Here is a 16,190-nt window from a genome sequence, read left to right as displayed (position 1 = left end):
TGTTGCTAAAATAAATTAAGCTTAAAGCTTTCTTTTTTTATGAAGTAAATCTTTCTGTAGTTGTTTCTTTTGCATCACAGCTCCGATTAGAGTGTTTTTTTCGCGTCTGTGTGCTCGTAGCAATGCATAGATTAGTTTTCAAACCTTTTTATTGTCTGGTGTACTGTTCTAATTTAGTTTTATTGTTTGTTTCGTGTATGATTGCATGGATGCTTGTGTGGTGTTCTATGATCATGTGTAGTCGGTGAGCTATACGTGGTGAATCTAAAAGCAATTCATTGAGGGTTTGGACTTGAAGAAGATCTGAGTTTAAGACAAGTATAGCATGGGATCTTCCTTGTTATCCTATTCATCTTAATCAGTCTGTTTGCTTGTTGGTTTCAGCCAGCCCAAACCAGCCAGCCAACAGTGTTTTTCTCTCACAATAAACCAGCACCAACCAGCCCAAACTAGCCCAGAAATCAACCAGCGAACAGGCCGAATATCATTTAATTATATACATGTGTCTACCTTAGCAACTGTAGTAATTTTCCTAGCTATTTAATATCATGGATTCCTTGTTACCTATGGGGTATTGCATTGGGTAGTATGATGCTAGTGCTCAACCAAAGCCATGATCTTGTAACTTGACTAATGGTATATGCAATAAATACTAAAAGACATTTTTAGCAACATGGAATAAGGGGCTAGAGCATTGGGCTATTTTATGGTGCTCTAGATTCCTCTCTCTAAGGACTTATCTGTAAGTGATCATCTAGGACTTACAGTACAACTGTGAGGGTCATATGGCTCTGGCTTTAGTCAAATATGAGAACTTTTTCTAGCTCGTTAGTGGTTACCTTTATGGCGCAAGAGGGGCTCCGACAGGTATGACCTTTGCCTGCCAGGTTGAGTGCATTTTGGTTTCTTGACCTTTTGTCAGTCACTTCTTGGAGTGGAGTTCATGCTTATTGATGGGGAAACCTAGTGGTCCTAACTTGTTAGACGAACCTTTGAAAGGCTTCATAATGAACCATGCCGACCTTCCTAGATAGTGGGTTAAGAGGCTGATCACCTCGGGCAAAAGGGTAAATCACGACTCACAGTGAAAGTGTACAACCTCTGAAGAGTGTAAAACTGTTATAACAGCCGTGCTCACGATCACGAGTGGCCTTGGAACCCTTACGGAATAGGTGATGAACATTAATGATACTGATGATACATATGCTCACTAATGATTACTGTTTATGCTATTCATTATTCATGTTTACCTGATCATGTGTTTATGTGAGCTTGTGAATAAACTTGTTGCTACTCAATTGCTAAAATTATGACTCACTAAAAGTTAACCGCAGTAAACCAGTGTCAACCTTTTGAGCCTCATAAACCCCATATTATATTTGTTTAGTACGACATGTACTTACGCTTGTTTTACTTTTCAAATATTTAGATAAAAATTCCGGATGGGTACCAGATTACTAGAGTTTAGGAGGAATTAGGCTTGTGATCAACCAGTCAGTTGTCCCTGTGAAATTGAAGTCTTCACCCGAAGATCGTTGTTGTCTTTCCTGATATTTGCTGTTTAAGGTTATATCCTTTATACTAAGTAAGTTATATATTAAGCATTGTCTTTTCGATATTACCCTTATTTGTAGTTATATGTGAGATTTGACTTCTGGACTCACATATGATGTGTATCTGGTTTTGTTCTTAAAACCGGATGCTACAGAAATTGAAGAAACAAATTGGTGACATGCAATTTGGTGATCCTATTCAGGATTTGGGCATTAAGAAGATGCAACTTGTGTTGGATGTCTCTGCTGTAGCAGGTGTAGTTGTTGGGTGTAGTATTAGGTGTATTTGTTGCGCAAATGTGGAAGTGAATGTAATGGGGACTCAATGTAATCCTAGGTGTCTTAAGGACTCAACGTAATGGGATGTGTTCTATATTTGCATGAAGGCTAACCCTTGAATGAATGAATGAAATATTCAAATATCTGAGCTATTTTGTCAATCAATAAGAGCATCGGTTTCTCTAATTTTGTGCTTCACTGAATAAGAGCTGCATTTTGGCAGAAACTTAGCTGCATTTTGTCTAGATCTTAGCAACATTTTTGACACAAGTTGACACACTTGAGCAGCATGTTCACTGAATATGAGCACAAGTTTGACAGAACCTAAGAATCTAAGCAGTAGTCTATTCACCAAATATGAGCAATGACCATAATAAACAAGTAGAAGTAGCAATTTGTTCCTCATTTTTTGCTCCACCTACCATTACACACAGAAAGAATCACGTGTCAACGGAGCAGGAGCAGACGGTACTCCGTTGATCCTCTGATCTCCACCGTTGCTCTACACCTCCGAGACCGAAATTGTTGGACGGGGAAGGAACGCGAAACAAGCCACGCTACGCAAGATGCACCGGAACCCTCGCGCCGTCATCCGCGCCGCCGTCTCGCTCACCCGCCCGGCCGCCGCCGCCGCCCTCCAAACCCTGCCTAAAGCGACGCCCTCGCCCGCGCTTGGAGCGTGGCGGCCACTCTCGGAGGCGCCGCCGTTGGGCAGCGTCAGCCGCCGCCGCGCCTTCTCCTCCTCCGCGGCGGACTACGGCAAGGACGTGGACGACGTGAACCGCAAGTTCGCGGAGGCGCGGGAGGAGATCGAGGCGGCCATGGAGAGCAAGGAGACGGTCTACTTCAACGAGGAGGCCTCCATCGCGCGCGACGCCGCCAACGAGACGCTCGCCGCCTTCGACGCGCTCCTGGCGCGCCTCCCGCCCGCCGACGCCGACGCTCTCCGCCGCTCCATGGGGCTCAAGATGGAGCAGCTCAAGGCCGAGCTCAAGCAGCTTGAGGACTAGACTGCCGAAAGGTTTGAGTTTTGGGAGGAAATTTGGGCGGAATGTTTGGTTACAGTACACATGTTCTTTTGAGATTGAGGGTCCTAGGTGTTCTGATTGGTGAATAAATTTAGCCCAACAATCTGTTGCATTGCCAGTTTTTTCTTGGTGAGAGATCCGGAGCTAATTTGTCTGCCCTGATTGACCACTGTTGTAGGGCTTACATTGATCATGATAGAAGCTAAACCAATGCGTTCCTGTGTTCGGATTAAGCTTCATTTGCATTTATTCTTGCCTAATTAATGTTTAGTGCAACATGGATACTTCATTGCTCAGTAAAAGTTGCCCATGGTATTGGCAAAATTTTGAGCTACTTTGTCTTGTGTTCCTGAAATCAGGTTCCTCCAAACCTTACACCGATACACATTTTACTGAAAAAATAGGAAAAGCTAGACCATTGATGTTTCTCCTGTGCAAACACTGAACTGCATTTGCATGATTGCTTGCTCTTAATGCTTCATGCTCTTTTCAGAACTTGAGGTATTTTTCTTCAAGTCTTAAGTGAAGGAATGAAGCCATGTGAGATGATTTAAAGCTATAATCACTTAAGTATCATGTCTTTAAGTGATATATTGTTTGAAAAAACTGCTGATGAATCAGTGATTAACTTCTAATCAGCATTATAGATTTTATGCTATCAGCTCTAACTATCGTGGCTTCTTGGGCTATTGTTTGGACAAATTGGTATATGCATGAGTCATGATGCCTTTTGGTATCAATTTTTCAACTCTGGTTTTCAAGGACATGTACAACAATGCTGCGACTAGTGTTCGAAATAAATGATGTTAACACAGCTTACATCCCGATTAAAATAGGACTTCATCGAGGGTCAGCCTTGAGCCCGTACCTCTTTGCTTTGGTAATGGATGAGGTTATCAGGAACATTCAAGGCGATATCCCTGGTGTATGTTGTTCGCTGATGATGTAGTGTTAGTGGACGAAAGCCAGGCGGAAGTAAATAGAAAACTAGAGTTGTGGCGGCAGACTCTTGAGTCTAAAGGTTTAAGATTAAGCAGAACTAAAACCGAATACATGAGATGTGACTTTGGTGGAGCTGCACAGGAGGAGGGAGATGTGAGTTTGGAAGGTCAGTAGTGCCTAAGAAGGATATCTTTCGTTATTTAGGATCGATGCTACAGAGGGATGGAGATATTGATGCAGACGTTGGCCATAGAATCAAAGCAGGGTGGTTCAAGTGGCGATGAGCTTTTGGCATTCTTTGTGACAAGAAGTTGCCACAAAAACTATAAGGTAAGTTTTATAGAACGACGATTAGACCGGCTATGTTGTATGGAGCAGAATGTTGGCTTACAAAGTTTCGACATGTTCAACAACTGAGTGTTGCAGAAATGCGTATGTTGCGATGGATTTGTGGTCACACAAGAATGGACCGAGTTAGGAACGATGATATACGTGACCGCCTAGGGTAGCACCAATTGAAGAAAAGCTTGTCTAACATCGGTTGAGGTGGTTTGGCCATGTCCAAAGGAGACCTTTTGAGGCACCAGTGCATTGTGGAGTTCAAAGCCAAGCTAATAATGTGAGGATAGGTAGTGGTAGACCGAAATTGACATGGGGGAGGCAATAAAAAGAGATTTGAAAGCTTGGGATATACCCAGAGATCTATGTTTCAATAGGAGTGCTTGGAAAGCAGCTATTGAAGTGCCTGAACCGTGACTAGGTGTTCTTGGTGGGTTTCAACTCTAGCCTACCCCAACTTACTTGAAACTGACAAACTTTTGTTGTTGTTGTTGTTGGGCTACCCTTGGAATGAAGGAACCATTTTTTATATGCTGCTTCAGAACATTTGGATGACAAAATTACCAATTTAAAAATGGAAATTTGTTACAACACTGGACCGAAATGGTTTGCACATAAACTACTCTAATCCTCAAATGGGATATTGCCTCTAGACTCTCTCTTCTCTGATTCTCTCTAATGCCAGCTATGCACATCCTCCGCTGGTAAAGCAGATCATCTAATCCCTGCACCCTCACCAGAAGGTGCGAGCAATTTCTTTCTGGTTGAGGCTACACAGAGGTATGTGGTTTGTGCAGCCAGGAGGGCGGATAGAACCATGGAGGTGTGACCAAAGAGCATGGAGGTCATAGTGAAGGTGAAGATGTAGGGAAGAAGTAGAGGTGTAGACCTTAGAGATTAGATCAGCATGATTATGAAGAAATCCCTTTTATAGCACCATTAAGTGAATCACATGCGTTCAAGTGGCATGTATTTTGTCTTGGCATGGAATGAAGGAGCTGAAGGTGGACTGTCTGAATTTCTGGATGCTACCTTTACTTCTGAATTTCTGATTTCGCAATTGGTTAGCCTGTTGTCAAGTTTTAGAACACGTGAATTCGACTGCAACCTGTCCTTCAAGATGGCTGCAGATCTATACTTCCTGAACTCTATGGTTCTAAAGATGGCACTTATTGAACTGAGCCTTCTAGTACATGACTCATATAGTTTAACTTCACTCAGGAAAAGATACAGCGATATGGTTTTGTATTTTCCTTCGTCACAAAACGCCATGTGAAACTGCCTTGCTACAAAAACTTGTGTAAATCCGTTTTCCTTCATCACAAAATGCCATGTGAAACTGCCTTGCTACAAAAACTTTTGTAAATCCGTGTACAATTCAGTTGGCAGATTGGCTCATAGGGATTAGTGAACGCTCTCTTTGACTAATGACTATTGATACTCTTGAGGTCCATCGATTGTTGATTAACAGAACTTGTGGCTCGGATGCTAGATGCTGCTCCGTCTCAGCATTTGGAGGGATGTCAAGGAATCAACTCCTCTAGGAAAACCGAGGAAAGAACCATAGAAAGCAAGTTTCAATCTGCGATATGATCTGACATTTATAGTTCAGCTGAAGAACTGGATGCTTCCTATTTTGTCCAGTGCGGTTATCTGCCACCACGCCTCAAGTTTCTACTATGATTTGAGTAGAAATTTGGTGGCAACTCCAGGTGCTGGCATGATATAGTATTTTGCTATTTTCCGATGCATACATTGGAATCTCGAATCTGAGCGTTTTTTCTGTGAGAATCATTTATCGTTTACCTGTAGCGACTGGATTCATGATTCCAATGTACGCTTGTCATGAGATTGCTGTACTTATAATATACGTTTGTTGTAGTGCTAGTTGTTACCTGACGCTTTGGATTTGTGAAGTTTTCCATCGTATGGTGCAATCAGAAACTTTGGATGAGAAATGCCGAAATCAAGAGTTCAACTATGCTTTAAGTACACCAAAGCATTTCAACTAATCTTCTTTTATCTTTACTTTGTGCTTGTGAACTACATGATAATAATCTTATCAGTACCCAGCAGGCAGTCCAAATATCTGAAATCCTTCAAAAGGTCATGTGGATTAAAGACATAAGAGCACTTTGGATATGTGAAGTTTTCCATTATTTGTTGCAATCAGCAATTTTGGATGAGAAATGCCGAAATCATGAGTTCAACTATGCTTTAAGTACACCAAAGCATTTCAACTAATCTTCTAATATTCTCTTATCTTTACTTTGTGCATGTGAACTACATAATATTCTCTTATTACCAGTACCCAGCAGGCCAAATATCTGAAATCCTTCAAAAGGTCATGTGGATTCCAGACATAACAGTGTCTATTAGCACCTGAAGTGGTGCAGCCGAAGCGTGGTGGGCCCATAACCCACAAGTCCTAGGATTGAAACCTGGCTTTGATAGAATTTTTTGGGCTTCCATTTATTTTTTTCATATGCTGACCAACATGTGCTGAAAGTGGCACATGTTTTGTTTTGCATGGAATGCAGGAGCTGGAGGTGGACTCTCTGAAGTTATGAATTATGAGTGCTACTTTTTCTTCTGAATTTCTGATTTCATAATTTGTTAGTCTTTAGTCAAGTATGAGAACACGTGAATTCGACTTCAACTTGTCCTCCAAACTGGTTGGTACAGTGTTGCTGATACTTCCTGAATTCTATTGCTTGTAGAGTTTGTCTTTACTCATGCGAAGGCAGTGCCGATATGGTTCTGTATATTTTCTTGAGAATGCCATGTTTTTTTTTGTCTTTACCTTGGTACCTCCCTATGTTCCAAATTATAAAACATTTTGACTTTTCTAGATATATTGTTTTTATTATGTACGTAGATATAGTATATATCTAAGTACACAACAAAAACTATATAGGTTGTTGCAAGTGTGTTTATCTGGATGTTGCATATGTTTAACATATATGTTGCAAGTGTTTATCAGAATTTTATGTATGTGTACAATGGCTTCAAGTGTTTTTTTCATGTGTTTTTGCAAATGTTTCATACACATGTTTCAAGTGTTTCATCTGTCTTCAGATGTATGATGCAAGTGTTGCATCTGGATGTTTTAAAAATAAATCGGGTGTTGCACATGTTGCAATGAGCGTGAGAAGCGGAGGGGGCATGAGTGGTCCCCGCACGTGGTTTGGTGGTGCAGACGGCATCTGGGCCCCGCGGGCCCCACACTGGCATGTGAAACGTAGGCATAGGTGGGGGCGTGCTGGTGCGAGCGTGGGCGTGGAGTACAGGCACGCGGAAAACGGAGTGCAGCATGAGTGTTCGGACGCGGGTGTCCATGTGGATGTCCGGACACAAGCGCTACCGTAACGAAATTATTGCTTGTGTTGCCCATGCCCGGAGAGGCCATCGGGCATCCCTGCTTTGAACTCTTGCTCTTTTTATCTCAAAAAGTCTATTTTAGACCTTAACTCAAGACTGAGTCTAGCTAGTTCAATCTCAACTATAAAACCGTTTGACTTTTAACCCTCCGTTACTTAAACTGTCTGCTTTTAAACGTTGACATCAATTTAAAATGATTTAAGAGGGAATGTTGTTTACGTGGCGGTGTGCTAAATTGAACTTTGCATTTGAAAGTCGTTACGTAATTACAAAATTAAAGGCGCAAAAGAATTCTCATTGTATTAATAAGGAACATTGTATTAATAAGTGTAAAAAATAATAATAGAACAATACGTTACAGTGTTTAAATCTCACTTCCATATATATTTGAGAAGGCTCGTAGTACGTAGAATGTGGGAAAAAACTCAGTCTACTATTTGCATTTGAATAATAGAGCGTGAACAATTAATTTTGGCGCTGTTTGATACCGATTTGTATCCAGCGTTTGCTTCAAAATAAGTGGCTGCTTCTCCCAGAAGACCCAAACGTTGCGCGTCCAATGCGTCCTAATTTTCAAAGCTTATACCGATTCAAGTCCCACAGCATATATAGCCAAATAAAGAGGTAGGGGAGCCACTTCGGCTAGCTACGGGGTCGCTTCTCCCTCCGCCGTTGGCGACCACCATCCTACCTGCCACGAGCTCTCTATCATCATGATTGCTTCCCCGCTCAGTTTTTCTTGCCCCTCACTAGCTTCCATTCAGGCTCCACTTCTTCTTATCGATGACCTCAGCCTGTTCGTTTGCTCGTATACGATCGTGGATTATAAGTTAGAACAGTATTTTTCTCTCACACCAAACCAGCCAGCAGTAAATAATCCACGATCGTTTACGGCCTGCCGAACAGACTGCTTGTTCAAGCACCTCTCCCTGGCTTACCTCAACGTTTCTAGGGATAGTTTGATACCCACCTCCAAAAATTGATTTCTAATGATAATAGTTAGATGTGGCCACAACAACATCCTTTATAATTGACGGCTTTTACAAACCACTTCTGATCCGTAGTACCAAAGAAACAGATAGCACCAATTGCCTAGTCCTGCAAGATTGAGTGCATAGCTAGGCCGAGGGCATCCAGGGCACGTTTGTTTCCCTGCAGCCCACGGGCCACTACACCATGCGGGCTAAATTTTGCTATTTGTTTATCTAGATCGAGAGATGGACCAGCCTGCATGTTCTCTAAAGCATCCAAAAAGCTGCCTCTAGGGAAACACAATTTCTCCTTAGCAAGCCTTGGCCCATGTGAGGGAGTCGTTGTGAGAGTAAATAGGCTAGGGCCCACCTTTAGCACAGACAAACAAACAAAGGTTTATCGGTTAGCCAACACCCTCTCTAGGTAAACAAACAAGAAATGTTACACCTATTGGGCCTATCTCTGTCTAACCATATCCATTTCAGGTGAATGGGCCACACTTGTGCAGGGAAATAAACACATCCTTATGGAGATGGAGCTATCTAGCTAGCTCTCCACTAGGGGTGAAGGTGAATAGCAAAAAAATCCAAATTATTTAAACCCACGCTAGTTTCTAAGATGGATACATGGATGTATCGGATTCATATTTCATATTTCATATTTTTTGTCTATTTGATTCAGATCTTCAAAATAGGCGGATATCAATAACATCTGGATGCATGGAGAATATGCAACTATCTAATAGTTACGACTATGATTAATTATGTTAATTTCAAAATAATGACTAATGATATTAATTTTATAAGTACAAATGATATATAAATGTAAATTAATTACATCAATTTTAATGTGGCTACATTTGAATTATCATGACCAATGTAATAATATTGTTTTTAAATAGTTGTCATTCAATTCTTAAAAAGTTATGTCTTCCGTAGTTAACATGATTAATAACATATAGTTAATCTGATTAACAATGGACTTTCATTGTATTTTATATCTATAGAGCGTAATATACTTATATTTTTATGACTCAATATGACTTGTTTGTTAAATATTACCGGTAATGATGATGGGTACTTGTAAACACAACTAGATTGAATATATCTATATCTGTATCAGTATCAGTATCAGTATCTATATCTATATTATATCTGTATCTATATCTATATCTATATGTATATATCTTATAATCTTAAACCCAGTAGAATTCTATCTCCATATAATCTTAAACCCAGTAGAATTCTATCTCCACATGCAAGCTAACCATATCAGCAGCCTAATATCTCATGCAATTATGGCACACATATACCTATTCATACCAGCTATCCAAATCAACATGGCCACATCATTCATTAATATGCATTTTTTTGTCCACGTCAACCTATCCACCATCCATTATAATTTATTCGCGATCCCTGCAGCCTATACTTCTAGCATTTAATAAACATGAATCCAAACTATCTTTTTCCACTCCTACTCCATGCTGGTCGCCACCAATCCCACTTGAGGAGAGGAGATGCTGTGGTGGATCTCCGCATGCACATGCTTCATCAGCCACGTGCCCTCAACACTCACTGCCACATGATGGCGGTGGATCTAGTAGCTCCATCGCACACTTCATGATGGGGAGAGGTGGATACTTTCTTCCTCTGTAACCTATGGGTTCCGTGGGCATTGCAACAACAAGAAGTAGGAGGAAAAGCTAAATTGTCAATAACTAGATTTTTATTGTTTTATCTTATCCACAATCTGCAAAAAGGCTTCATCCGTAAGGAAAGATTGTCTAGAAAGAATTTAAGTTGTGCCTCATGAGGGTTGAAAAACAAACCTACTATGTATCTAAGGCTTGTAACTGAATTCTTTGTTAAGTGGAAGGTGATGCTACTATATACCCTAACCACCCAAAAGAATGCCATGGTTTCTTTTTAGAGGGTAAAACATGATTCAACATGAATAGCTTAGTCGGCACCTAAGAGAATCTCATATTTCCTATCCAATCTCTTATATCCAAAAACTTGTATTTTAGGAGATGAAGATAACGTAGCTGATCTTTTAAAAATAGTCCTGTTGACGTCGAAAGTGATCCGAATCATACACCAGTAGGGCCCTGGACGTCCGGCCGCTACGGACTAAAGAACACAGCAAGATGTCACACTTTCGTGGTGAAGAACAGAGAGGTTTACAAACAAACCACCAAAGGATAACCAACGTGTTTACGTGATGAAGAACCAACTAGTTTTTAAGCAAACTAGCAAAGAAACCGTCGAAGCTCTCGCCCGGGAGGGACCCCGTCAGGGCAAGGACGTCGTCGGGTTGCTCTAGGTCGGCTGGCAAGCCTAGGGCGCCATCCTTGGTCGTTGGATCAAGGGATGAACAACAAGGGGGTTGGAAGAGAGGGTTAAAGGGTTGGAGTAGAGGTAGTAGATTGATTTATTTGACGATTGGATAGATGGGGACTCAATCGGCCATGATCCTCTCATATATATAGACGAGAGTGGGCTTACAGCAGTAGGAAACCTCTCCAAGACTTATTTTCCAAGTTTCCCACGAGTTTGGAATAGTTCAGATCGAAATCCAAAAGACCAGATCCGAATAGGATTTTTTATTAGGTCTACTGGAAGTTCTGACCTCTGTTGGAACTTCCGGGCGGCGGAACTCCCGACGTGGGGATAACTCCGAGCACCTAAGCAGGTTTCTTCAGGCTTCCCGGAAGTTTTGACAACTGTCAGAACTTCCGACTTGGGTCGAAACTTCCATCAACGGAGCATCTTTTCGGGGGCATAACTCCTTCATCCAGATTCCAAATTGGACGTTCCATATATGTTTCTTGACCATTCTTGATGAGAGGAACGTAATGATGTAGTCCATTTTATATTTTGACAACTTCACAAAATGGACAATTTTGGTTGTCAGCATATGCCCCTCTGTTTTCAGGTGAATGATGCATGAACCTAAAAACACTTAATCAAACAAAACCGAATAGCGACGATACCCATCTCATCGGCTACTCAGCAACTAATGGTGATGTGCACATCAGCCATTTTTGTTGTAAGGGCAATACATGTATTGGCCATTGCTTGGAGAGCACTTAGGCTTCTTTGCCAAACACTTGCAAAGTACTTTTTCAAATACCTCTCATTGATTGCTCTTGTGAGACGTTCACCTTGCAATGCCTCTAGCAGGTAGGAATTACCAAATATGACTTTCATCACTTTGTAAGGATCTTCCTAATTTGGTGACCACTTACCAAACTGATTGCTCTTCGATCCAATTGGAAGTATGATTTTCCACACTAATTCTCCCACTTGAAAGAATTTTCTCTTGACTTTCTTGTTGTATGCCTTGTCAACTCGAGCCTTGTCTTTCTCTATTTCCTTGAGAGCTTTTAATCTTACATCAGTCACCTTATCGATATTATCCATCATCAAATCATGATACACAACAAAAGATAAATTATTTTGCTTAACAAGACTGTATGCATCCAAATTTACTTCGACAGACAACACGACCTCTTGACCATATACCAACTCAAAAGGAGTAACTTTTGTAGCACCATGTCTTGAAATGCGATGTGTCCATAGAGCTTCAGACAAAACTTCATGCTAGCTCCTTGGATTTTCCTCGATCTTCTTCTTGATAAGCTTGATCAAAGTCTTATTACTAGACTTAGCCTGGCAATTAGCTTGAGCATAGTATGGAGATGAATATAGCAACTTAATCTTATATAATTCGACAAATTCCCTCACCTCCTTAGACATAAATGATATCCCTTGATATGTAGTTAATGTTTGAGGGATGCCGAATCTATGAATAATATGCTCAGTGATGAACTCAATTACCTCCTTATGTGTCATATTCTTCAAAGGAATTGCCTCGGTTCACTTTGTAAATTAATCCGTAGCAACCAATACAAAACAGTGTCCCTTTGAAGATGGAGGATGTATCTGGCCAATGAAATCTAGACCCAACCACAAAAAGACCAAGGTTTGATGATAGGATAAAGCATAGCAGCAGGCACAAGCTGAATATTGCCAAACTTCTAGCACTCTTCGCAACCTTTGTAGTAGCAAAAGCAATCGGTCATCATAGTAGGCCAATAAAAACCGGCTCTACACAATAACCACTTCATCTTCGGGGCCAATTGATGCATACCACAAATACCCTCATGGACTTCTCCCATAGCCACTCTTGCTTGATTAGATCTTAAGTACTAAACAACAAGTCTTTGGTGGTTCTCCTATAAAGCTCATCATTATGCAATTGTTGACGGTAGTTAACAACCATTATAAACCGTCAAAGAAACATGAATAAGGGCATAAATATGATCACCAACAAAGGTCTAGGGGTTTAAACTAATAATTTTTATGAGTTTTGGTGAATCTGTATTTTCTACAGGGTTTAACTAGAAAACCGTCAAGGTGGACCTACATGTTAGATTTAATTGCGCTTATCCACCACTAAACGGACACTAGAAGGTTCTAGAGGACACCACGCCAAGGTAGAGAGGAAGAGGTTGCTAGGTGGGGCCAGCTCCACCTGTAGTCCGCCTGGCCCCTAGGCCCACCTGTCGGTCTCCATGTTGCAATGTCGGTTCTCCATCGCCTTCTAGGTTGCATCTACGTCGTTCCTTAAGTCAGTTTGATCCAAGAGCTCACGTTAAATGCTCTGGCCTATATATATCAGCCCCTGCCACCCCCAGGCACAACCCCAGGCATCAAGTCATTTGAGAAGACAGAAACCCTAATCATCCTCAGAGCTCCATCAATTCTAGGGCATAGCTAATTAGGTTAGATCTAGAGGGAGGCAAGCAGGCTTCACTTGGATTCCCGATCGTGTCAAGAGCATAGTTTGGTATAATCCTTGTACCCCCTCTCTTTTATATCTCTATTATTTTTATATACTTGCTACAATTGTTATGACAATATTAGTATTCATCTTATTCATGTTCTTTGTTATAATATTCTTTGCCTACTTTGATTATATACTTAGTATAGCTAGTTTATCATTATGTTTATGCATAAGTTCGTATAGCGCTGCTCCAAAGTACACGGGATGAGTGGTCGACATTGTGTAAGTGTGGTGCTTATACGTTATTTACCTACAGATACACCCTATATTCTGGGCCATGTGGTAGATCGTGGATGTGACACTCCTATTGAGTCCTTTGTAGTCCACTCCCCGAATATAGGTATACAAGTAGGATCTAGTTACGAAGGAAGACAAGCTCTATTTTTAATCTTCCTTAGTAATATCCCTTATGTGTAGATATAAGGATGATCTTAGCCATGATTGCTAGGTGTAATTGCACTAATCAATGTATGCTTTGACTTGTAATTAAGAATAACTTAGGAATTATTCCTCTAATATTCTACCTGACCATGCTAATGCCATAGAAAGGAGTACTCTGAGTGATTTATCATTATTGATGATCAATACTTATCATATATATATCTTATCCTATGACTTACCCCTGTTATGAGTAGAATATTAGTTATAGTTTACTTCTCCATCAATAGTATAAGTTATCAATACATGTCCATGCTAGACCTTTCCTATGGCAAAAATATAAATAACAATACCTGGAATACTCCTAGGCGAAGTGCTATAATGGTATAATTATCTGTGCACTTGCAGATTCCTTTTCATTCATATATCTTTATATTCTTTTTAGTCACATAAAATGATAAAGAACTACTTAGTATCATTCTAGTAGTGATGCTAGGTAGTACCAACAAGCATCTCTGGCACCATCACTAGGGATGACAGCCTAGGAAAATAATGTTTGGAGATGTAGGTAATTAATGGGTGGCTACTAAAATATGTGACAAGTTAATAAATACCAACAAGCATTTCAACGCTGTTGCTAGGGAAGGTTGCTAGACAAAGGAAGTATTGATAAACTTATGCTTATTGATGTGATTGAGATAAACCACTGACCTCTGCTCAAACAAGCTTACCCTTGTTTTGTCTACTTGTGTATCTTATGCAGGGTAATGTATAATCGGTTTTAACCTTCCGACAAACTACGTTGAAGATCTCAAAGCATTAATCAGGAGAACTAGAGCCAAACTCAAGAAAGTTTTAGCTTTAGAGTCGAAAGACAACCGGATAAGGCGAAGCTTAACACCTAAATTTGAAGCCATGACTGACAAGACTCTTTGTGAATTCTCTGCTCCAACCACTACCAACATCCATACTGGACCTAATGTCAATGTTGGAGATGATGGATTCGAGCTCAAGCCAGCTCTCATCAACATGGTGCAAGCTTGCCAGTTTTTTGGAAAGGCACATGAAGATGCGAGTGCACATCTCCAACATTTTCTAGAGATCTATAGCACTTTCACCATCAAAGGAGTAACCAAGGATGCCATACTACTTTGCCTCTTCCCATTCTCACTTTTGGGGAAGACAAAGCAGTTGTTCTATGTCAACAAAGATAGAAATACTACATGGGATAAATGCTCCACTACCTTCCACTGCCTTCGTAGCCAAGTTCTTTCCCACGGGCAAGACCAATGCTCTGCGTGGGAGAATCTTAAGTTTTCAGCAACAACATGATGAATCTGTCCCTGAGGCATGGGAATGCTTTCAAGATTACATATCAGAATGTCCTCATCATGGGATGGAAAATTGACTACTCATGTAGACCTTCTACCATGGGTTAACCTATAGTACTCATGAAACTATGGATGCTGCTGCCAGAGGTGCATTTCTGTCACTCACGCTTCCAGCTGCAACAGCTCTTATAGAGAAGATGGCCTCCAACCAAGGTTGGAATGAAGAACGAGTTCATACCCACAAGAGGGGTGGAGGTATGCATCAACTCAAGGAGGTAGACATGCTATCTGCCAAGATAGACCTACTGATGAAGAAGCTCAAAGACCGAGCTAATGAGAAGAAAGAAGTTATGCACATTCATGATTTCCACATGACATGTGAAGAGTGTGGAAACACTAGGCATTCAGGGAACAACTGCCCTAAAATTCATGAGGATGTGAACTTTGTTAACAACAACTACTATCGTCCTCAACAAAATCAAGGATGGAACCAGCAATAAAGGCTGAACTACCAAAATAACTACCAAGGTAACCCTCAAGGTAACAATTATAATAACTTCAATCATCCACCCTTGAGAGAATTAATTGCTAGCCAATCTAGATTCATAGAAGGATTATCTAAGAAGGTAGTTACCAATGATAAAATTCTAGAAAATATAAGTAATAGAATGGATAGCTTTGCTCCTGCCATTAAGAACCAGCATAACTTCAATAAAATGATAGAATCACAAATAGCTCAGCTAGCGGCTGTTGTTTCTCCGTACGACAAAGGTAAGATTCTGGGACAACCGGAAGATCTAGAAACTGCAAATCTTGTCGATATTTACAATGCAGCTTACTACTACATGGAGCCATCGATGGGAAGATGGATAGATTATACCTTGCCAGAAAAGAAGAGCGAACCAGGGAGACCTGTCATCCCCATCACCATTGGACCTCATATCTTCCAAGAAGCTGTCTGTGACTTTGGAGCAAGTGTCAACAGCATGCCTAAGATAATTTATGAGAAAATCCTAGGAGATCCTTTGTTGTACACAAATATGCTTTTGCAGCTTGCAGATTAGTCACTCTGCTACCCCAAGGGAGTTCTTGAAGACGCCATTATTCGAGTGGGACAATCATATGTTCCCACAGAC

General features: G+C 40.8%; 1 protein-coding gene and 1 non-coding gene across 2 annotated transcripts; one reads left to right on the top strand and one right to left on the bottom strand.

Moving 5' to 3' along the window:
* The first annotated feature begins 2,308 nt into the window (after positions 1 to 2,308).
* LOC136518664 (embryogenesis-like protein) lies at positions 2,309 to 3,157 on the top strand. The gene has a single exon (XM_066512336.1). The coding sequence runs from the start codon at positions 2,399 to 2,401 to the stop codon at positions 2,840 to 2,842; it is 444 nt and encodes a 147-aa protein (XP_066368433.1). The 5' UTR covers positions 2,309 to 2,398; the 3' UTR covers positions 2,843 to 3,157.
* An 11,855-nt stretch (positions 3,158 to 15,012) lies between these two features.
* LOC136519168 (small nucleolar RNA R71) lies at positions 15,013 to 15,121 on the bottom strand. Its single transcript, XR_010774729.1, has one exon. It is a non-coding gene; the product is annotated as a small nucleolar RNA R71 (small nucleolar RNA).
* Between the last annotated feature and the right edge of the window lie 1,069 nt (positions 15,122 to 16,190).

This window comes from Miscanthus floridulus, chromosome 17 (assembly GCF_019320115.1).
Source record: "Miscanthus floridulus cultivar M001 chromosome 17, ASM1932011v1, whole genome shotgun sequence".
NCBI classification, from domain to species: domain Eukaryota; kingdom Viridiplantae; phylum Streptophyta; class Magnoliopsida; order Poales; family Poaceae; genus Miscanthus; species Miscanthus floridulus.
This window is presented reverse-complemented; position numbering and strand designations above follow the sequence as displayed.

Bases quoted from the DNA above. Each gene is read 5' to 3' on its own strand.
- LOC136518664 (XM_066512336.1), top strand. From the start codon at position 2,399: ATGCACCGGAACCCTCGCGCCGTCATCCGCGCCGCCGTCTCGCTCACC.